The sequence below is a fragment of the Plecotus auritus genome (assembly GCF_963455305.1).
Source record: "Plecotus auritus genome assembly, chromosome: 6".
Taxonomy (NCBI): domain Eukaryota; kingdom Metazoa; phylum Chordata; class Mammalia; order Chiroptera; family Vespertilionidae; genus Plecotus; species Plecotus auritus.
In genome coordinates this window covers 168,727,197-168,751,023 of record NC_137773.1, presented here as the reverse complement: position 1 = coordinate 168,751,023, position 23,827 = coordinate 168,727,197, and the positions used below count along the sequence as shown (strand labels likewise).

At 48.3% G+C, this 23,827-nt stretch overlaps 1 protein-coding gene across 1 annotated transcript; it reads right to left on the bottom strand.

Annotated features, from left to right (window-relative positions):
• Positions 1-12,437: 12,437 nt before the first annotated feature.
• On the bottom strand, positions 12,438-23,317 carry LZTFL1 (leucine zipper transcription factor like 1). Its single transcript, XM_080672325.1, has 10 exons — positions 23,166-23,317; positions 21,631-21,755; positions 20,049-20,243; positions 18,866-18,926; positions 17,712-17,783; positions 15,872-15,937; positions 15,713-15,790; positions 14,659-14,835; positions 13,867-13,970; positions 12,438-12,867 (listed from the first exon to the last, which is right to left on the bottom strand). The coding sequence occupies exons 1-10, from the start codon at positions 23,166-23,168 to the stop codon at positions 12,849-12,851; spliced, it is 900 nt and encodes a 299-aa protein (XP_080528451.1). The 5' UTR covers positions 23,169-23,317; the 3' UTR covers positions 12,438-12,848.
• Positions 23,318-23,827: the final 510 nt, after the last annotated feature.

Below are 23,827 nucleotides of genomic sequence, written 5' to 3'. Positions count from 1 at the left end.
AGAGACCCACACAGCAAAGGGCGGCGTGCAAATCTCTAGGGGGAGAATCCGCAGGGGAAACCTGGGGCTGCTGGGAGGACTGGCCCAGCTCAGGACCCTAACAAAAGAGTTAAGGTCCCCAAACAGGACCAGAACCCCCAGCTGAGCGCACACCGTTGTTCTGGAGGAGGCCTGGGCTCGTGCTGGCCCACGTGGTCGCCGTTGGCCACATGGGACTGCTCCGCTTTTGTTAAAATGAAATAAAATGAAAAATCCCGGTCCTCAGTCACACCTGCCACATTTCACGAGCTCGGTGGCCCATGTGTGCGTGGCTGCGGAGCTGGACAGCGTGGACCTAGGATATTCCGTCATGCAGGACAGTTCGACTTGGGTGTGGGGGACTCAATGGGAATTCCCGCACGGACTTCACCCCCTCTGAGCCTGGACTGTGGGCCGCTGCTTGGACAAGGCAGTGTCTGAATGCTGTTCCCCCACTCCCTCCATCCTCCATGTCCCAGGTCCTGGGAAGAGGAAAGATGGGAACTTCCTTCTCTCTGCTCCTCGCCTCCCACAGCAACTCCTTGAAGCCACTCCAGCTGCACCACTGGAAACCCCAACACCCTCTTCTGCACCCCCATCCCCAACCCCTCCTGCAGCCTTTCTCTTCTCTTGGGACCTGTGTCTGGCCCTCCTGTGTCCTCAGTGCCTCCCTCTGGCCTGGACCTCAGGGTCGGCTGTTTCCACATATTTCCCTCCTACCCACCTCTGTCCCCAGTCCTTTCACTGTCTCTCAGCCTTGCACCACCCAAACCTGAGGATCTCCAGGCTCCCAGACGGCGGTGAGGGCTTCTGAAGAGTCTCCTGGAGCTGTGGGTGGGTCTGCTGCAAACCGGGTGGTGAGGCCTCAGCAGGGCCGTGGTGCTGCCCATCCTTCGAGACCGTGCCTGGTTGAGGTCCTGGGGCCCTGGCCCAGGTTTCCAGCTCTGCTCCATGTGCCTCAAACCTCTTTCCATCCCCTCATCCCACTGATGACTTAACAAAGGTCCTGAGAACCCTACAGACGGCTGGACAGCTGGAGGGCACCCCCTCCAGGTAGGCACCCCCTCCAGGCTGGCGCCCCTGCCAGCCTTCCTGGGCGAGCGCCTGCTCCCTCCCGGGGCCGTGGCGTCTCTCCCACCTCATGCCCACTCTTCCTGCATGTGTGTGGGCCACATTCCCTGCCTCCACCCCTCATCACTGTTCATGCCTTCATCTCTCCTAAGGGAGTCATGTGGTATCTAGACCTCAGTGATGACAAGTGCAATCTGTCCAGTTACCTCCATACTGACAGCCCATCCTTGCTGTCCAGTGAGGTTTTTTTTGTTTTTTTTTTTTTAAATATATTTTATTGATTTTTTACAGAGAGGAAGAGAGAGGGATAGAAAGTTAGAAACATCATCGATGAGAGAGACATCGATCAGCTGCCTCCTGCACGCCCCCCACTGGGGATGTGCCCGCAACCTAGGTACATGCCCTTGACCGGAATCGAACCTGGGACCCTTCAGTCCGCAGGCCGACGCTCTATCCACTGAGCCAAACCGGTTAGGGCCTGTCCAGTGAGGTTTTACCATCTAAGCATGAGTCCCTGAACACTACCCTTTAGTTTTATCTGTGTTTGATCTTTATATTGTGGAACAATGTAGTAGTTATTCTTTGGAGTCTAACATTTCTTGCCTCACATTATGTGGTTTTTTGTTTTTCTTTTAAGTTTCATTCAAGTTGGTATGTGTACCTATGGTTAATTTTTTTTTTTTTTTTTGCCTCTGCTGTATTTCCTATATGGGTACAACCACAGATCATTTATCAATTTTTCTTTTCTTTTTTTTTTCATTTATCAATTTTTCTAATGATGGACACTGGGATTATTTATGAGTTCAGGCTATTATGAAGAATGCTGCTAGGGACATTCTGGTACATGTGTCCTGGTGCACATAGGCAAGCATTTCTATGGTTAGAATTGCTGAAACATAGTGTGTGTGTATTTTCAACTTTGCTAGAGGATCCCTAGAGTGGCTGTATCAATGATGTATATGTATTAATACTCCCACAGCAGCCTGAGTAAAAAAGCAAACAGTAAGATAGGGAAAATAAGTTCAATATATCAGTAATTATAGTAAATATAAATGGATTAAATAGACCAGGTTAAAGGCAGAGACTGTAAGACTGGAATAAAAAAACTCATCCAGTTACATGCCATGTATAAGAGACATACCAAACATAAGATCACAGAAAAATTTACAGTAGAATGATGAAAAGAATGTACCAGGAAAATGTTATCTAAAAGAAAACCAAAAGGAGCTATAATATACCAGACAAAATAGACTTTAAACCAAAAGTGTTATTAGTGATGACAAGGAATATTATCTATCAGTAGAAGGGATATTCTCAAAGTTGAATACAACTAATAAAATAGCTTCAAAAGACAAGGAGCAAATACTGATAGGAGTACATGAAGAAATGGACACATTTGCCATCATGATAATCTCTGTAGTCCTATATCTGTTATTAGTAGACAAAAGCAGAAAATAAAAGAACAAGAAATAAAAATAATATAGATTGTTACAATAAGAACCAAATGGAACTTCTAGAAATGAAAAATTCAATAATTGAAATTAAAAGTTCAGTGGATGGGTTTAAATCTGGATTAGACACAACTGAGGAGATATGCCAGAAGAAATGTTTTTGGAACATTGCAGAGAGAGATAAAGAGACAAAAATATGAACAAGCAAAGATATATACATAAGATACGTAGGACAGTAAGGCCTCATATATGCTTACCTAGAATTCTAGGAGAAGAGAGAAAGTGGGACAGAGCAATATTTCAAGTGCTAAGAGCTCAGCATTTCCCACCACAGATTCATGCAACCCAATTAATCCTGAGTAGGATTTAAAGAGAGGAAAGAAATATACCTCGAGATACATCATCATCATCATCATCATCATCTCGATGCTCCAGAACATCATGGTGAGCCCTCAATCCACGTCAAAGTTCTCACTGCAAAGGAGAGTTTAATTTGTGGGATTTTGAGATAATAAGGTAGAACTTAAATCTTGGACAGGTAGAACAGAGGGTAACTTAGGGAGAAGCGTGTACACACGCAACTCGGATGGACGGCAGATTGAAATAAACCCTCAAAACACAGCCACTGACCCACCTGGCCCAGGAGAGCAGGTAAGGCCAGTTTCCCCTGAATTGGGTGGAGGGCTGGCGAGAACCCAGGAATATTCCCGGAGGCCTGAGGGCAGGCACACCCAATGGGCTGGAGGGGTGACCTCCCTATGACCTGCCCGGCAGCACCAGTATCTCACAGGAGCAGATAAGAGCTGACCAGCTGCTCCAGGCAGGATCAAAACAGCCCAGCCACACCCAGGGAGAGGCCGCCAGGGGAGAGGGGCCACTCCAGGTGCGAGTCCTTGGGAGCCTGCAGAGGCTCCTGAGCTGGGGACAGATGGGAGTAAGGGTGCTGCCACCCAGCAGAGGGTGCCCAGGTCGGGGGAGAAAGGCCTAGCCCAGGGCGAGTGTCCAGCTCTGCAGGGTCCTGCGGACAAGAGGGGCAGAGCAATGTTGGGCAGAGGCATCTTAAGAATCATGTCCTGCCCCAGCCAGTGTTGCTCAGTGGATAGAGCGCTGGCCTGCAGCCCGAAGGGTCCTGGGTTTGATTCCGGTCAAGGGAACGTGCCTCGGTTGCAGGTTCCTCCCCGGCCTGGGCCCTGATTGGGGTGTGTGCAGGAGGCCACCCATCAATTTCACACTGATATTTCTGTCTTTCCCTCTCTTCCACTCTAAGAAAAGCAATAGGAGTTGAAATGTTCTAAGTTGGTGAATAACTGCAGACTTTGTGAAAGTATGCCAAGTAAAAATGTCCAGGAGTAGTCCCCCGATGTTTGTTTTTTTAAAAATCCTCACTGAGGATATGTTTTTTATTTTAGAGAGAGGGTAAGGACTAGAGCGAGAAACACTGACCAGTTGCCTTCCATACTTACCCCAATGGGAGACTGAACTTTTCGGTGCACGTGTCGACGCGCCAACCATCTGAATCACCTGGCCAGGGCTCCCAGTGCTTTTTATAGCTCTCCAGGGTCCAGTCAGGGTTCCTACATTGCATTTGGTTGTTATGAACAGAGGTGTTTTTAGGATCCTTTCCCCACTTTCCATTTTTCCACCTTATTAACTTGCTGAAGAGATTAGGCTAATTGTTTAAATTACAGAATGTCTAACATTCAGAATTTGTCTGATTATTTCATAGGGGGTCATTTAACACTGTCTTTCCTTCTCTAACGTGCAGAGAATGTACTCAATTTAGTCTTTATTTTTTAAAATTTTATTTTTTAAAAAAATATTTTTATTGATTTTTTACAAAGAGGAAGGGAGAGGATAGAGAGTTAGAAACATCGATCAGCTGCCTCCTACACATACTGGGGATGTGCCTGCAACCAAGGTACATGCCCTTGGCCGGAATCGAACCTGGGATCCTTCAGTCTGTAGGTTGACACTCTACCCACTGAGCCAAACCGGTCAGGGCAATTTAGTCTTTATATGGAGCATTGTGCATTCACTTAGGCAACGAACAGTGTTGCTGATGAACTTGGGGGAAAATGAGAGTATAACCTTTCTGAATCTACATCTTACATTTGCAAAATGGAGACAGTATCCCAGGCGATTCAGACTATCTGGCAAATCTAACAGGAGGCAGAGAGGCCCCCAGGATGGCGTGGAACTGCTGGCCAGGCCCACAGGCAAGGTGGCTGCACAGAGTGGGGGCTGGGTGCAGTGCTGGCTCTGGCTCTGTTTCTGGCTCTGCTGTGAGATTATTAGAAAACAGATGGGACACAGCTGACTTTAATGGCAGCTGTAAAAATGAGAGAAAAGAAAACGAGAAGTCTAAGGCTTGAAAGAAAGAAGATTTAACCTAACGTGGCAAGGCGTCGTCAGCGTCTTCCATCTCTGGACTGTTTCTCCTCTTGTCTTCGTGGTTGGAGCAGACCTGTCAATTCCTCTCTGTTGCAGGAATCCACATGGTCTTGGATTTGTTTTCTGAAAATATACAAACATATTCTCGACCAAAAGTTAATAATCTTTTCTATATAATTGATTTGGGATCCTTTTTATATTTGCCCAAATGATTTTCCTTTGTCTTATTTAGACACCATGTGTGTTTTTCATGGGTGTCTTGCTGTTAGCATTACAAATGAAAATTAATTTTGTAAAGTAAAAATTTTCTAGATGTAATTTACTTATAGGATATTTTTCCTTACATGATATTACCCTACTATCCCCCCTTTTTTTGATCAATGGAGGCTTTTGTAAATTTTATAATGCAGTCTTGATAACTTTAAATTTTAATTTTTTGCACAAAAATATGACTGCTTTAGTTTCATTGCATGTTCAGGAATTTTACCATGAGATGAACTACCAATAGAAATTTTAGTTACCACTTTAGGAACAGCTTTTTGTCCAGTACAATTAAATTTTCTTGAATATTCACTTATTTCAATTAGCCTATTTAAATTAATCTGAAAACTTGATTATTATTTTACTGTCAAATTTAATACTCTACCAACAATCTTAGTTTACCCTGTAAATATTAGTGGAAAGGATTATTTGCATTCTTGAGTAGGCCCTGAGCATTCCTGGTGCTAGGCTGGATTTAGATATAGGGCAGCTGCTGTTGGCCAAGTCTCTGTCTGTCATCTGTGTCCCGATCTGAGCTGGGCCAAGTCACTGTCTGTCACCTGTGTCCCGATCTGAGCTGGGCGTGGGAAGCAAAGCAGCCATGGGGGCAGGAGACCTCCCTCAGACAGGGTGAGGGTTCAGGCCCCTGAAAGGTTGGGGGGGTGAGGGTCTGTGCCCTACCTCTGTTGACCCCCAAGTTCTCTCCTGATGGCCCCTCTGCGAAAATAACGTAGGCAAATGCTTAAATACGTTTGCATTGATATATTTCGCCAGTACATATGTGTAACGACTCAGGGCTTCCTGAGACTTGGCGTAACATTAAAGAAAAGAAAACAGACTGTGTTCTTTTGTTCATATGCCCGCTTCCAAAGGACAACTGTTTCCACAGAGCAGCATGAAAGGCTTTTCTGGAAATGGACACTTGTGTTGTCCAAAGTCCCTGATTTGGGAAAACACCACCGAGAGGGCACCGCTCAGAAGGGCCCGAATGGAACACACAGGCATTTTTTTTCAGGTCAGAGAGAACAGATGCAGAAATGAGCTGACCTGGAAAACATTGTGGCCTCTCCCCACGACCACTCAGCTGACCGCCCGCATTAGGCAGACGCAGCCACGTGCTTGAAAACCCCGGGCCGAGAGCAGCCACCAACCCTTCAGTACTTCTTGTTGGTGTTGGCTGAATTTGTTTCTTCCCCTCAAATGTTTTTGCTGGGAACAAGCAATCGAGACCAACTAGAAGGCGAAACCTGGTGGAGAACAGACGGAGCTCTGTGAAAATATTTTCCAGGGACAGCGTGTCCCTGGGGCCGTGGGGTCTCAATCAGCGACCCCCAGGACGCTGCCCGTGTCCGGCTGTGCTGTTCTGAGTTGTTCTTTCCTTTCACAATGGGAGAGGAGCCCTAGGAATCCCACTCTGCCAGGAAACACACGGCTTCATTGCACAAGCTCAACGCTTCCAATTAGATTGGATTTCTTCCATCTCTCGGTGCTGAACATGAGGTCCGTGGCCGAGCAGGGACCCCACCAGGGAGCTGGCGAGGATGCGGATTCTCGGGCCCCCCCAGGCCTCTGGAGTCAGAACCTGGTTTTAACAAGGCCCCCAGGGGTTTGTGCGCACGCTGAAGTGTCGGGCTCACTGGGCTCTCCGTCCCGCTGCACGTCAGGATCTATCCAGCTGTTAAAACACAGATGCGGGGCCTGAGAACCACGTATTTGCCCATCTATCGAAAGTTTGAGACGTTGCATGGCGGCTGGCAAGGCTGCCTTTTCCCAGGAGAGGAAGGACCCCGCCACCAGCGCTCTGCATGTGTTTATTGATGTCCACAGAATCCCCCCTCCTGTCCCATTGTCCCCAAAGCCCCTGTGAATGGCCCACTTCTGCTTTTCCACCCCTTCAATTTCTTCTCTAAAACACACTTAGTCCACAGAATAGAACCTTCAAGGTAGTTTTGTTGTATATGCAACACAAACTGCTTCCCATGACCTTGAGGAGCCCAGAGCCTGTCCGCTGCTTGCCCAGGTGCCACGCTGCCCGGGAAGAGCTCGAGAGCTCAGAGCGGCTGTGCCAGGCCGATGCCCGCCGGGTCACATCATGCTGCTGAAAGGGCGCTTCCGACTTTGCGGTGCCCATGGCTAAACTGCAGCCACCTCGAGCTACACAGTGTCATGATCTGCCATGCACGTGTTCAGTACTTTACAGAGCACGGCATGCAGCCAAATACACGTGTGTAGTGTGACACACGGTTACAATGCTGGTGCCCACGCAGCCACCACCCAAGTGAAGACGCCAAGTATCTCCACCCTACCCTTTCCGTGTCTTCAAACTGCCCCAACCCAGAGATGACCGCGCCCCTAACTTCTATGCTGGCTGTTTCTTAGCCTTTCTCTATGGTATTTTTTTTTTAAGTTCAAAGGGTTTTGTTGTTGTTGTTGTTGTTTGTGGATGCATGTTCTCCCCTTCTCTTTATTTTCAGTTTAGCTTCCACATCCCTCTTCCTAGCCCCACTTTTCCCTCCGAGGGTCCAGAGTTGTGCTCCCCCCGGCCCCCGGGTAAAAGGAAGTCTGTTTTCAAACCTTCTCTGTAGCACCCAGGGTCCCTGCCGCTGTCACAGCCACAGCCACAGCCAGCTCCCTCCCTATCTGACCCCACGGCCACCCCTTTGTTTATGGCTTTACTATCTGTCCACACACCCTGACAAACATTGCTTGGTTTTGCACTTTCTGCAGGCGGAATCATAATGTCTGTCTTTTTTGCATTTTACTTTTAATGTCCGACTTGTGGGACAGGCCCACAGTGTGTGTAGCTGTAATGCGTGCATTTTTGCTGCTGTGGACAGCCAATTTGGTTGACAGTCAATTTAGGCCCTGGAGCAGGTCTAAAAACAAAAATATGTGGCAAAAATGTACAGTCTAAGGAAGCAGAAAACATAAAACCAAGGTGACGGACAGCAGGGAGCTGAGTCCTGGGAGCCTGAGGACACACACCACACAGCACTGTGCACAGCCCACGCTGTAGACCAGCGGCCCAGCGGCTCCCTGCCACGGCCAGTCCCCGGGCACCAACGGGCGGCCTCGGTCATGCAGGGAAACCTGGCTGGGTTAACGGCCACTGTGCTGGGGATGCGGGTAGTTGCTCATTTATCCCCACCACCTCACCCTCCCGCAGTCTTTCCTTGAAGACGGGTTTGACTCTGATAATGCATTGTTTTCACTTACGAAGCCGAGTCAACGCTGGTTTAAGAATGCGTAGGTTGCATCGAATATTAATCAGTTATTGATTCAGAAACACTGTTGGTGGCTTTCAGCTGCTTTACAAGGAAGAAAAATTCCAGAGCAATTACTCACAGGAATACTGAGGCGAAAATCCTAAATAATGTATCAGCTAATAGGACCCAGCAGGATATAAAGGGACAGTTATGTCATGGGGAGGGAAGGGGCAGGACTGGGCAGATCCAATGAGTGGCTCTCAACCCCGTGGGCAGTTCTGAAGGTAAGACACACTTCAGGACAGCCCCACACTGAGGGGAGGGCCGGGCTTTAGTCTTCCCCACGGACCGCTGCTGGAGAAAGTCACTCTGAAGGGGAGTGTAAACTCGGGGGAGGTGGTTCTCTTAGGCTGGGCAGTTGCAAAGGAACAGCTAAGGGCCTATGGCCAGCGACCCCTCAGTAGCTGGGCCACAATCCTTTATTCCTGAAGGGGTTACCAAGCACAGAGCAGCAGCCAAGGCTGCTGGGTCCGATGGCAACGATATAATGTGCCACTTCTAAATTCAGGCAGTTTATTACTTATGCAGACAATCAAAGGCCGAGAGTAAGCCAACGGTGCCAGCTCCCTAGTCCTCCTCTCACACCAGAAAGGACAGCACGGAAACGCCAGGGGCGGGTGACTGCAGCATGCGCGGTGGGAGGCCACGCTGCTGAGGGGCCGCGTCTAGACTGCACTACGCCGCAGTTTTCCATCCCGCAGTCTTTCTGAGCTCACCGGAACTTCATCAGAAGCCTCCCGGGAAGACAAGCAGGCGGGTGGGAGATGGCCTGGGAGCAGGTCCTCCCGGGCCTCCCCGCCTCGCGTCTTCTGGAGAACCACAAGGCATTCTGCCAAGACAGAGGAGCTGTGGGTCCACTCTTGCCTGCATGTGCCAGGGTGACTACAACACCCACCCACAATGACCCAGTGGAGTACGTTTCAGCACCCTAAGGACAGTTTAACGTTAGAAAATTAAGTGTTGTGGCTCACAACATTAACAGAAAAGAAGAAAAAATTGTATCATTATCTCCATAGATACAGAGAAGGCATTTAGCAAAATTCAACACCCATTCGTAATTTTTATAAATGCTCATAGCAAACTGGGAATGGAAAAGCACCTCCTTAACCTAATACAGAAGGTTGCAAACATTATCCTTTAATGGATAATAGTGAGGCAAGGATGCCTTCTATCACCACTTCTGTTCAGCACTGCACTGGAGGTCATAGCCAGTACAATAAGGCAAGAGAAAGAAATCATTTACCCGGAAACTAAAATGATCTGAAATCAACCTAACATTCTCCTCTAAATCAATCTAAAATAGAGCTGCCAAGATGCCACAAAGTCTATGCACTTCACTCACAGAGGAGGCGTTTCCAAGCCCTCACTGAGGATGCACGGAATTCTAATAAGCCACTCTTTACCAAGCCCAAAAGAAATGGCAACAGAGATTGGCACACTGATCAAAACCAGAGTGTTAGCTGCCAGTCCGGTAGGAAAGGACACGGGTGGATGTGCGCAAACCCTAAAAATCAGATGTAACAGCTCAAAAAACATAGTGCTTGCAAACCACTTATCATAGGGGCAAAGATCTCTCCACACCTCAGTAGCTCCGAGGCCACTGCAGAACAGGTCACTGATACAGATATCAATGTAATAGTGTAGGAGCAACTTGGAGTCACCAGGAAAAGATAAAATCATGCTTATGACTCACCGCTTAAGACAGGAAATTATGTCCCAAGGTAAAGATTTTTCTAATGGCTGATTTTAAAGTTTTGATCATTTATATGGAGAAACCTTAGGACTAGAAAATTAACTCATAGGTAATACCTAATTTTGGTCAAGCTACCAAGGTTTTTCACGGCTTAAGCTGTGCTTGCGCAGGGGGCAGAAGTTCAGTTTCACAAACATTTGGATTGAGCACCCACGACAGGCCTGAATCACTAAGACGGGGTCTGGTCTGGGTTCTCAGTCCAGGGATACTCATTTTCAGGGCTGTAACCAGGTAAAGGCAGCTGTGGCCTGGCCACCTGAGCACAGTGGGCTGAAAAGGCTCAACGCGGTTTGTGATTTCTTTGAGTGTGCGTTCATCCTTTGGTTAGTATGGCCAGCCTGTCAGATTGTCCACTGCATTTACTCTCCTGTCTTCCTAGTTCACTGTGGAACCACATGCTTACCCTGGCCTGCAGGTGGCCAGGAGGAGGCTCTGGGTGTCTCTGCCCCTGGGGGCCTCTTGGCCATGGGAGCTTGCGCAGGCAGGCACAGGAGTGCCAGAGGTAACATCACCCCGATAACTGAGGAGTTGGACCATGCTCTAGCCTCCACACTCCCGAGAGGGATTAAGGGTGGCAGTCCACAGCGGTCACCTGCTGTACCGACTTCCTTCCCTTCCTGTCTCATGCCCCCATACATTCATAGTGCTTCCGGGAACACCCCCAAATAGTAAACTACTTGAACAGAAATCCTTGTCTCAGAGCCTGCTTTTAGGTGAGCCCAGTTAAAAGAGGTGATGCCAGAAGTGGCCTAAGAAAGCAGGCCCTCAGGATGAGACACGGCATGCAGCCAGATGACAGCAGGACCTCACTGCTGGTGGTAAGCCTGACGGTGAGAACTCTCACCTGGGATGGACTGGGATGAAGGAAGAGAGGGGCAGGTTCTGACTAGCCAACTGTCACCTCAGGAGATGCTGTGACAACTAGAATGCCACATGGCGACATTTAAAGAGACCCCTACTACCTAACTGCAGAGAACAGAACATGCTGAGAAACAGGCCCAGATGGGATCGTTAGGGTAGTATGTTACAAAGAGAACAAAATTCACACCCCTAGAAAGTCTCCTTTAAGCGAGGGCTCTGATTGGGAAGGAATGAGACTCAGACATAAGTGAGCCCATTTGGGCAGATGCCCTCAAGAACCCTGACACCCCAAGTTCCCCTGAACTCTTGGGTCTAGCAGGTGGCTCACACCCCTGTGCTAGAGAAGGGCAGCCTCCCCCACCTGACAATCATGCAAAGGCCTCTCTTGGGAGAAAAGACTGGAAGGATAACCTTTGTCTTCCCCAAGATCTGCCCACTTCCCCTCGTTCCCCCTAAACCATCACATGGGTGAGCGGCAGCACGGCCTGTGTGGAGGAGTGGTGCCCTGCCGGGGAGGCAGTGAGTCACTCCCCAGGAGGGCTGCAGACCTGGCTAGCTCCCACGGGCTGGCGGGAACTGGCAAGCATGTGTGGGCGTGGATCGTGAGGATGTCGGCCCAGTGGGAGCGAGAACAGAAGCTGGCTGGGTTTACTGATGTGGGGGTTCTCTTCTGCTTTAGGGTTTGGCATGTGGCGAGGACACATGAGGCCAGTTCCAAGACACTGCTCCAAGATGATGGCATCCCCCAAATGAGGCGGGTTCCACACGGCCTTGCAGAGCACTGAGGGTCAGAAGGCTCCGAGGGATGGTGTGCTGGAATGGCTGACAGGAGAACCCACCTCGGGCAGGGGATACTCCCTTCACTGAAACCCTAAGGGAGGTAACATCAGCTTTGCTGAGCTCAGTGGTGGCTGTCCCGTTGTTCAGAGCTGACAATAGGAGATGCTGGGACATAACTGTGTGTGTAATTTTAAACTTATGAATTGTTTATTTCTGGAATTTTCCACTTAATATTTTCTGACTGAGGTTGACTGCAGGTAACGGAAACCATGGAAAGTGAAACCGTGGATAAGGGGGGACTATTGCCCATTTATTTTGAGCCCAGACACTTTCTCAGCTGTGGAAGGACAGGGTGCACCTGGCCCCTCCATCAGTTTTCTTGGTAAGCTGTGCTGCAAAAAATGTCCGAACCTCCGTCGATAAGCACAGGATGGAGGTGACCGCAGAAGTTAAATCCTCACGTTCACTGTTAATTTTCCCTATAATCGGTGAAAATGTTGCCTATAATAGGTGGTATTTACATTTCCAATTCATTCTTATATTTCTTGATGATCAAATAGAGAAAATGAATTAGGTTTCATTTTTAAAAATAAGGTTTATTTGTAATGTCTTCAATAACTCTGTATCTGTATTTACCCTGGGGAATGCATAGGTAGGGAGATTGCTCGCTTTAACATTTGCTAAAAAGGGGTTCTCCTCAGAGGAATGCAAAGGTTGAGACCCTTCTTCCCGCTAAACATCTCTTCTTTACTGTGAGGGACTCAGTGTATGTGAGCCAAGACCTTGGAGCACTCGGCAGAGAGGGGTTTGGGACAATGGCCAGAGCCAGGCTGTCCTTAGGCAACTGAAAACAGGACTCCAGTTTAAACAGTTGGAGCAAAGTCTAAACATCAGAAAAGTAAAGAGGGACTACAACAAACTTCTTCAAAATACATGCCTGAGGTGAGAACAGCTTGTGTTCACTCTACGGCAGCTTCCGGATGAGACCTTCAGTTTTTAATCTTCGGGTTCGTATCTGGAAAGAGATAGCAATTAACTTAAGAGCATAACATCATGATGCCCTCTTGTTGTCACTGTTACCAGGTGAGCTGGCGTGAAACACCTCCAGTGACTGCAGCAGTGACACCGCATTTCTCGCTTTACTTCACGGCTGAGGCAGAGTCAGGCACTCAGGACTGTGCGGGGACTCAGAGGGGCTTCCTGCAGCAGGCAGAAGGGACCAGCTAACTGCTGAGATGCCTTCAGACTCAAGCCTCTGTATCTGACAGATCCATGACGGCAGAGGAGAAATCAGTCATTATCTAAATTCAGATCCACACCACGAGCTGGTATGGCTAAGCGAGTGAAGGGTTAATGAGCCCAGATCCACCTCCTAGCTCTGTTCCCCTGGAACCCTGATAAAGATGTCAGCTGAGTTTGCAGACAAAACTGCTGATGACAGAAGTGGCCCTGATTAGTAGACTCCATCTGGACCAGGACTGTGAGCAAACGCCAAGTACGTGGTGGGCGCCACCACTTGAGACCTCCCTCTGCACGGTGAGTTCCTGTAACTGCACTGTCCCTACCTGGGGTCTATGTGAGCATGGACTTGTCAGCCATGCTGGCCATGGCATCCATCTGCATGAATCTCATTCTCTTGCACCTAAGGTGTCACCTGAGGGCACAGTACGACCAGGTCTTAGATGCTGCAAGGACACTGTGAAGGAGAAATGCCCAATGCTGCCCTGCCAGCTGGCTGTTTCCCACCCGATATCCTGCTACCTGAATCCACTGCCAGGAGTAGCCTAGAGCAGTCACGGGCGAGTCTACAGGACTGGCTCTACCGAAAAGCCCGGGTGGGCATTACAGACAAGGCCAGGCCAAAGCTCCACCGCTGTCTCAGATGCAGGCTTCGGACTAAGTGTAGAGCAATGCCCACCGGCCTGATCTCTCTGGACATAAGCTTAGGTTTAAGGAAGAACAGACATCGACCCAGCGGGGAGACAAATCCGAGTGGCACACGGGCACGGCTTACTTTGCCAGTCTTTTCCTCAGGTCTTTGATTTGGTCGTTCTTCTTGGTTAGAATCTCTTTCATGTTCCGGTAGGCTGCTGTTTGCTGGAATTTCTTCTCTAATTCCTGCACAGTGAAACATGCCCGCTCACTACTAAGAAGTAGTTAAGGAAGGAATGAACAAATCTGATGAAAGTGTATATTTTTTGCTCTAATTTTACTAATATTCTGCTTATATTATTTTCTGACTTCTTTAAAAAACATACTCATATAAAATTAAGAGTATCCAAACTTTAAAAATATTCTTTCAAATGACAAGCTGATAAAATGTCTCTCCAAACATAATGTTAGCAAATGACTCAAGCATACTGTGTCCAAGACATGGGAAGGCATTTGAAACAGTAAACTAATTTCAGGCAGAATAAGCACGATCTCTTTCCAAATCCCAAAGTAGAGTCATATTTCAGGATTTTTAAATTACTTAAATTTTTGCTCCCAAATTCTTACAAATTAAAGGTATAGAATTCTTAAAAAAAGTCACCCATCCCTCTGACAGGCTGTAGGAGTGACTGGCAGGAAGGGCAAGCCACTGTGGAATATTCTACCACACGGCACAAGGCGTGGAGATTTTTATCATCACAGATATTTTAGGGCCAAAGATGGAAGAATTTCAGTGCCCAGAAATGATAAATCTTTAGAACACACACTGGTCAACAGCTGGAGGGAAATGTGAATGTGCAGCTGTCCAGTGCTCGCCCAGTACTCTCCCTCTACGGCACCCACCACTCCATGGCCATTCACAGACAATTCAGACCTTTTCAGCCATGCTCAGCTGCTCCTGAACCCTGAGCAGATCGTGCTTGGCTGTCGCTAGACTCTCCTCCAGACATTTCTGGTTTTCTGTCTTGTCACTGAGTGTCTTCTGAAACTCACTCTTTAAAGCGGCAACTGTGTTTTCCAAGTCACTCAAGTCTTGGGCCTTTATAAAATCCTATGAAAATACACATGTGATTATAAGTTCATGCTGACGTCCTAAGCAGTCACTGTGTTAGATGGTGATTCACCTGCACAGGAGGGGAAGGCAGGTGACGCTGCAGGTGCACGCCAGCCTCCCTCCCCGGCCTGCACCCTGGCTCCCGGCGCTGCCAGCCCTTGCCCCCTCATTCGCTCTCAGCCCTCAGTGCACGGTGTCCTACACATGGCAGAGTGCAATCTCACTGACTTCCAAACACGTAAAATGTGATCTATGAACTGCGAGGATTCCGAAGAGAAGCAGGACAGAGGTGAGATTCTAGATATGACGGTTGTGTGTCTCAGTGCTCAGATGGCAAACAGGTTTTCTATTTTGAAGTTTAAAAAATCCTGGTGAAGAAGTTTAAATGATACACATGGAAGAATAATAAAATTGTTTATGACCAGCCTGTGTGGCTCAGTTGATTGAGCATCAACCCATAAATCAAATGGTCACTGGTTCGATTTTTAGTCAGGGCATATGCCTGGGTTGCGGGCTCAATCCCAGTGTGGGGCATGCAGGAGGCAGCCAGTCAATGATTCACTGATGTTTCTATCTCTCTCTCCCTCTTCCTTCCTCTCTGAAATCAACAAAAATATGTATTTAAAAATATATATATAAGGATCTCTTGTAAGCCAATGAGCTCTTGGGACACGTGAGCTGAGTATGTGTCCTCGGCCCTGGAAGGCAGAGTGATGGGTGCCGTTCTCACTGGCTTTTCCCGGACCAGGAGGTCCCCGTGCAGCACAACAGCGGCGGGGGAGTGAGGGGAGTGGTGGGGGAGGAACAGTAACGAGGACTTAATGTTCAGTTCATAGCTCTGTTTAGCCAACGTGAGAGAGCTGCCTCAGTTCACCTTCTGGTTGCCTTGGTCCAGCTGTAAGTCGCGCAGCGCCCTCTCTAGCTCTGACTTCTCGTCTAGCGCGTTCATAGCCTGCAGTCAAGTTTGAACACAACACGGTCAGGATGAGCCTGTAAGTAACTCTCAGGGTTCATTAGCGTGTTTCTCAGGTACCTGCATTTCGATGGTCTTCAGCCTGGACTTCAGTTTCTCATTCTCTTCTTGAAGCCTTAAAATTTCCTTTGTGAGTAAATTAAAGTTTTATTATTTCAGCCAAAGAATTTTTAATAGTTGACATTACTTGTTTCATTTTAAAATTCTATACAATAAGAGTTAATATGCAAATTGACCCTCATGCCCTCACAAGATGGCTGCCTACGACCAGGCCGGCAGGGGGGTTAGTGAGGGACAACCAAACAACTGAACAGCAGGCTGCATGGGGCGACCAGGCTGGCCCGGGGGGGCAGTTGGGGGTGACCAGGCCAGCAGGGGAGGCAGTTAGGGGTGACCAGGCCGGCAGAGGGGGGCAGTTGGGGGCAACCAGGCCAGCAGGGGGGCAGTAAGGGGTGACCAGGCTGGCAGGGTGGGGGAGTTAGGAGCAACCAGGTCAGCAGGGAGGGGGCAGTTGGGGGCGACCTAGCCAGTAGCCGGGGGGCAGTTAGGGGCGACCAGGTGGGCAGGGGGGGCAGTTAGGGGCGATCAGGCCGGCACACAGAGGCAGTGAGGGGCGATCAGGCTGGCAGAGGCGGGCAGTTAGGGGTAACCAGGCAAGCAGGTAGGTGAGCGATTAGGAGCCAGCAGTCCAGGATTGTGAGATGGATGTCCCGGATTGCAGAGGGTGTAGACTGGGCTGAGGGGACCCCCCTCCCATGCATGAATTTTGTGCACCGGGCCTCTAGTAGATAATAAAAACCTGCATGCCCTGGTTATGGGTAACATCCCATTTTCCCCAGCGTACCGGCCATGGCACCTGGAGTCTCCATTGGCTCTAAGACTCCTAGTTGCTTCTCTCACGTCTCAGACTCTCTCAGCCTCCCCTCAGCCTTTGCCTAGCCCCTCCCTGCCGTCTCTCACCCACCTGATCCTGCAACTCCCGTCTATTCTCGGCCTACACTGCACCATTGCATCAGAGTGCTGCCTGGTCCCATCCTGCCAGCCTCCTCCCTGTGCTGCCTGCCATGCCCTTCTCTTCCCTCTGACAACCTAACCTGTCTTTCCTCTTCAGCCCCGTCCAGCACTGCCTTCCCCAAGTCTGTCCTCCTCTTACACACACCCCTGCGCCTTTGCTGCCGCCCGGTGGCACCTGTGGCAACAGCTAGCGTTTCCTTATCTCTGCTTCCAGAATACCAGCTCCCCCTTCCCACGAGACCGGGACGTGTTTGAGGGCAAAAGGCCAGGTATTAGACTGCTTTTTGTCTAACAAGATCTAGCATAATACTGACAATACAGGAATCATGAAAAATATTTATTTGTATATTGGTAATTTTTATAAACATCTTAAATTCCCTTTGTTATCACAGATTATAAATTTCAAATGCCCATCAATAAATAATGTCCAGAATTCCATGCTCTTCACTTCCCCATGAGAAAATGCAACGAGAGCTGCTCAGTGGAGATGTACAGCAGAGCGCAGGAATATGTTCACTGATACTGGAATAACTGTGAGGCCAGGCGAGTACTAGAATTGTCAGGGGGATCACTTTGTATATTACATAAATGTCTAACCACTATGCTGTACCCCTGAAGCTAATATAAAATTATATTGAATGTCAACTGTAATTGAAAAACTTTTTATTTTTTTATTTTTTAAAGAGCTGTTTCAGACTTGCTAGAAGGTAAGTATGCCCTCTTCTGGCCCACCAGTACCATTAAGTAAACAACAAGAGACTAATTACCCTCTGTGGACCAAACCCTGACCCAGCCTCCTCTTCCTCAGTGTCTCCATTCTAGAGCTGCGAGGCAAGGAGAGGATGGAATAGAGGATCTGCGCCCCCCAAAATGATGGCAACATTACCTTGTTCAGGAGCTCTGCTGTTCCACCCTCGTTAAGTGGAGCAAGTTTTGGCTTTATGATGTCTATGATGGGCTGAAATGAAATACAGAAACCGAGCTGAAACCAGCACAGAATAAATCGCGTGTGATCATGGAACGCTTGCACTTTCTAAATGGAGATGCTGTGTAAGCACATCCACGGGGAAGTCAGCTCCTCGGACGAGGGGATTCACGTGGGTTTGGTTCTCTGCTACATCCCAGGGCCCAATACAAATGGGAGGAAAACATGAAACCATCCTCCCACATCTTTTGTAAAAAATACAGATGGAAGGAAAGGAGGGAAGGTGTTTAAAGCCAGAGCAGGTACAAAACCCTAGCGTCTCAGGACTGGGATTGAAAATGACCCAAAATTACCCTTTCCTTTAACATGTGGGAGCGGAAACAGATTTCTGCATGAACCCAGACTCTGGGAAAAACTAATAGTGATGAGGATTTAGGCAACTACACTGCAGATGAAGAATTACTTGGCAGTGTAGCAATGTGTACAAAAACCAAAAGACTCCATTCCCTCTGACCCAGAAACGTCTTAGCCAGAAATGTGTTCCACAGGAATACCTGGGAAATTGTTTGTATGTGTATATTCACGGGTTCCTCTCAGCAGCATTTCGGGGGTTTTTATGGGGCAATAAGTAGTCACTGCAAATGACGAGAAGGATTGAAAAGAGAAGTAGCTCCTGTTAGTACGGTCTCCACGTGACAGACGAGGAAAACGAGGCTCAGCCATTTCAGGTAAACTGCTCAAGGTCACGCAGCTCTGGAGTGTCAGAGCCAGGATGTGCACGCGGGTGTGGCTGACACGCCTGTACTCTGTATCATGGGAGTAGAGAGTTTATATGGCTGGAGTCAGGTGGACAGCAGGGAGAGTGAGTGTGTGTGTGTGTGTGTGTGTGTGTGTGTGTGTTTGTTGTGTGAGAGATAGTGGACAAAAACAGGCTTTCAGAGTTATTTACAAAACTTTTCCTCTTTTGCCTGAAAATCTAAGACAGTTTTTCAATCCTGCTCTTAAATTGAATGCTTTACCTTGAGGGCTCACACTTTCACCTCTGAGTGCCCAGAGTAACTTGGGAACTTTAAATACTGGCTATTATAGCACGGACTTAAAATGACCAAAATTACCTTTTTAGTGGAAGATGTAAATTCTGCCTTTTCAAATTCTGCAACTTGTTCTAGTAATTCCCTAGAGAGTAAAAAGCAAATTTGAAAAACATTTATTTAAAATGAATTTAAAGTAAAATCACACACACAAGAATACAATCGCCGGAACCAATCTCACACATGCTGGGAGAACAGAGCAAGATGCACCCCTCCCCACGTCAGGGTACTATCCAGTTACCAGCGGTCAGCGTCCAAACACAGGCCTCAACTCTGAGTCTGCCACAGCACCTAGGACTTGCCACCCACTGAGTGCAGTGTAACTGCTGGAACTACAATGTTAGACAAGTATGTCTGAAATTTGTAGGCAACTCTGTATTTCTGAGGTGCCATAGGGAGATTATCACATAATACACATCATTAGCTAGTAGATGTTCAAGAGAGACAAACTGATTTTAATCGCGTAGCCTCACAAAGATGTGATTACGGTAGTGCGAGCCACCTGAAGAAGTCTGACACAGTCCCGGAGACAGGGGTTCGGGTGCGCCGCCTGACTACTTCCTCTCCTTCGTAAAGGTGAGCGAGAGCTGATGCTACAAGAGCCTCAGTGGGAATGCAGTCACTGCTCGTCCAAGCTCCTTCCCAGCCAGCTTCTCATTTACTCGCCAGTAACCTGCTCATGGTGTTCCTTCCCTACCACAGGCCCTACCCATGGTCAACACTCAACATGGCCCACAAGCTGCAGCTGTGCTTAGATAACAGCCCCCAGGGTCAGAGGTCAGTCTTTCCTGATTTCTGCATGACTTTTCTGAGGATGAGTTTCAAGCTTGCCAGTTTTTAAAAAATTAATGAGCTCTTTGATGATGTTGGGATTATAAAAATTTTTTTACATTTCCTATTTAAAAGATAGGTCTAGTTGACCTATCTCTAAAGATTTATTGTAATGCTGATCAGGCTACTAAATATACTGTAAGGAATAGTTAGTAATAGCCTAAAAGACAATTTCATATGTTTCTAATGCCCAGGAACAGTAGAAGCAGAGAATTTTGAAGAGGACGTCAAGTGGCACCCAAGGTCACTCAGGACCCATGCTTTGCCACTGCCCAGCCTGAATTTTCTTGCGCACCTGCCCTGAGAAGACATTCACTAACTTTTAAGAACATGCTTGGGCCGCTATTGTCATAACTGCAGGTACAAATTTTATTACCTGTTTTCAAGTTCAGAGATATCTGTTTGCAGCTTGAGGTACCACTTCTCAGCTTGCGAGAAAAGCTGCCGCAGGAGTAACACGTTGGTGTAAGCCGTGTTGATGAGCTCCGACTCCACCTCACTGTGAACCACAGCCTGCAACCCGCTCAGAACCTCAGAGACTTCATCTATGGTGAAGGTCTCGTCCACCAGCCTGCAATGCAACAACCCAAACTTCCGCATGAACAACAAAAACCAATTACAAAATAAAAGAAACCTGCACTGTGACATGGAGGGGATGACGGGTTATTGTGACAATCTTTCTGGGAGCTATCCCCTTTATTAATAACTTAAGCTGCATTAAATTTTGATGTCTATTTAAGCAATTAAATTGTGGCTCATTCTTCAAATGTGGACATCCTTTAATACAAGTACATGCTCGGAGACATTCCCCCAAATTATTTACTTTTTTCTTTAAGTTTTCAGTTTAAAAATCTTTTTATTCTTCACTGAAATTTGTCTTGTCACAGTTAGTAATTTCAAAGGTCACCTGGAAGAAGTAATTTCATATAAGTAGTCTCTCTTTACTGCGACCAGCACGGCTAGAGAGTGGACGAGTCCCGAGTAGGGGCGATAGGGGATTGAGAAAAAGAAAGAGACAGACACAGAGACAGTAGGGAAAGCTGGGACCGGGTGGGACAGCTGCCCCTGATGGAGAGACAGTGACCCAGAGCTGGTGCAGCGCCTTTATTATATACGGCACGATTCCAGGAAGTTTTATACAGTTTAAGCCAAAGGATATTGTGTGAAATCATGGTTAAGGATCGAGCTGCAATTCTTCATTCTTGTGGCTTCTTTGTAATTGTCACTCCTGGCTGAGCCCGGATAATTGCGTTTGTTCCTTGCGCCTGGCTGAACTTAGATAATGAAACCCACCCCCTGGCGCTTGAGCTAAGTAAGGGTCAGGCTGACAACACACCTGACTCTGCCAACGTCACTGGACTCAGCCGACAATCAATCAGCTCATGTGCCTTCCCAGGCGCTCTCTACAATTTCTCCTTTCTTTCTACTATTTATCTAGCATTTCAATAATTGTAGAAACTATTCACAAGGTAGTACATGCCTACGAGAAAATCAATGATAATTATATGTTGCTTCTCCTAGCATTCTTGAGACTCGAAAATAAAATAAAACAAAAAAAATCTAACTTCTCTCAGTTAAAACTCCATGGACCACTGACTACTCCATAAAGGTGAACATCATCATCAACAATAGCATTAAAAATCCATCTCCCACAGACAGTGTTTGAGTTGAGAGGGAATTTTGGGGCCAACTTCTTCAATCCCCTCACTCTGCAGATGGAAACACAGACTCAGGAGGTGGAGGTGACAGGCCCATGGTCCCACTGCAACCCCTTATGCGTGCAGGTTTGAGAACGGATTGCTCCCACCACAATTTAATTTGAGTCTCACACATCCATGTGGCTATGTAGCTGCTCTCAGTGATAACTGACCATGATAACCCTGGCAATGGTTTGCATGGCCTCTGCCACAGCCTCCCCACATTGGCTGCCGGAAGGACCCGTGTTCCCACCGGGATACCTGCTCTCCTTGAGGTCTTGAAAGCAGGAATCTACAGTTTTGAGTCTCAAGCCCCTTTTTGAACGAGCAAAACGCATATAATTAATAACTTCATTTTGATGGTGCTCATTTAGGCCCAACTCTGCCTGAAAGAGAGAGAAAGAAGTAATCTGTTAGTCTTGAAACTGTAATAAAGGAACCAACAATGAAAACACAGGCTATCTTGTGGTGGAGACGCCAGATGGCCATTAAATCCTGTTCCCTTCTTCTCAGGTGCATGGCCGCCCAACCAGGGGGCACTTCCCAGACCCCCTGCAGTCAGGTGTGACCACACTACTTCTCAGTAATGGCTGTCAGAAGAAGAGATGAGGGCTACTTCCAAAGCCTGGGCCTTAGGATGGGGGAGGGGGGCTTTGCTACACCCCTTCTCTGACCCTTGGAGGAGGTGTGACTACCAGGGGTGGGCAAACTTTTTGACTCAGGGTCACAATGGGTTCTTAAACTGGACCGGAGGGCCGGAACAAAAGCATGGATGGAGTGTTTGTGTGAACTAATATAAATTCAAAGTAAAGGAGCGGAGGGGAGAGCAAAAGAACCGGATAGAACAGCCGGATCCGGCCCGCGGGCCGTAGTTTGCCCACGGCTGGTAGGCTGAACCTGCAGACAGTAACTATGCCCTAGGTAGGGCCTAGGGGTTGGGGGAGCAGCAAGATGAAAGGGACCTGTATCTTTGAATGACTTAATGGAGCAGCACTGACTCACTCACCTGAGATGAGCAGAGAGACGGAACTAACCTCGATATTCTTTAAGCCATTATTTTTTAGATTTCTATTACAGCAACTCAACCTTACCTCCTCTCATACAGCTTTAAACATTAGATTTGGTTTTGGCATAGCCATTAATTGGTCTTGAATTTAAACCAGATGACAGCTTGACAACTATGAGCTAAAGATTAATGAAATTCTTTTTCATTTTATAGTTACACTGTTTTAGCATACAGGAAAACGGGGCCTCTTTTCAACAGGTCAAAACGAAAAGAAATGTCAACCAAGTTCCCTCAGCTGTAAAACGGGAGGCTTGGACTCTTAAAGTCATTCTCACATCAGAAAGCTGGATTCAACCACGTTCTCCCTCCTCGGCTCCTTAACACATAATTGTTTATGCTGTTAAAGGGTGTGTGCGTGTGTGTGTGTGTGTGTGTGTGTGTGTGTGTAAACACTTGGAGTTTTTGGAAGCGAATGAGAACCTGAGAGCAGCGAGTCCCGCCAGCTCTCTTCACCATCCGCCTGCGCGGTGTGACCTGGCGAGGAGTAACGCCACGCCACGCGGCGGAGCGGGGCCGCCTGGGTAGGGCTTCTCCAGCTAGGACTATCCCGGATGGGCTACGGCCGAGGTTAACTGTGCCCTCGCACCCGGTGCGGCCTCGCCTCCCCAAGGAGGCCCCGAACCGGGCTCAAACCCGCCGCAGGCCACGCCATCACTGTGGAGCCCCGCTCCGCGTCTCCAGCCCCGGCCGCTGCCCACTCCCGGCACGGTGCCAGCGGGTCGCTACTCACCATGGCGGCAGGCGGGAGTGAGCGGCCTCAAGGAGCGAGAGAGGCCAGGCGCAGCCCTGCCAAAACTGGGACCACAAGGAGGTTGGACCACAGCGGCTGCGGAGGACGGGCGGGCTGTTTAGAAGCCTCTGGTTGCTAATGGCAACGGAGGCACGTGACCCCGGAGTTAGAATATTTTATTGGTCTTTAAGATCACGTGACAGGAAGTTACCTGTGACTGGCCGGTCTCCGCATGCGCATTGGTTCCCAGAGCCGGAAGTCCCACCTTTTCGCGCCACGCTGTCTGCGGGCGGGCCGCTGTTGCCAAGGTAACAGGAGGGGCGGGGCTGCTTGGGGACTCCACGCTGGAGCCTGGAATCTGAGGCTGCGCAGGGCTCATCACTCACGGCTAGCAGCCTGGCGACCCCGAGGGCTGTGGCCACCCGACTGACTCCCGACCTTTCGACGGGTCCCCGGGGCGTCGAGTGCGTCGCCCCTCCAGACTTTCTCTTCTCTCCAGGAGTTCCCACTTGGCTGAGTTAGGCCGACAGCACCAGTGCCAGGTTCCTGGACCTTAGAGCTTTGAACGACACTCTTCCCACCCCGCCTACCTTTTCTTTTATATTCCTGTTTTTTTAAAAAAATCTCTATTGAAACACCCTTTTTCCTTAAAAAATAATCGC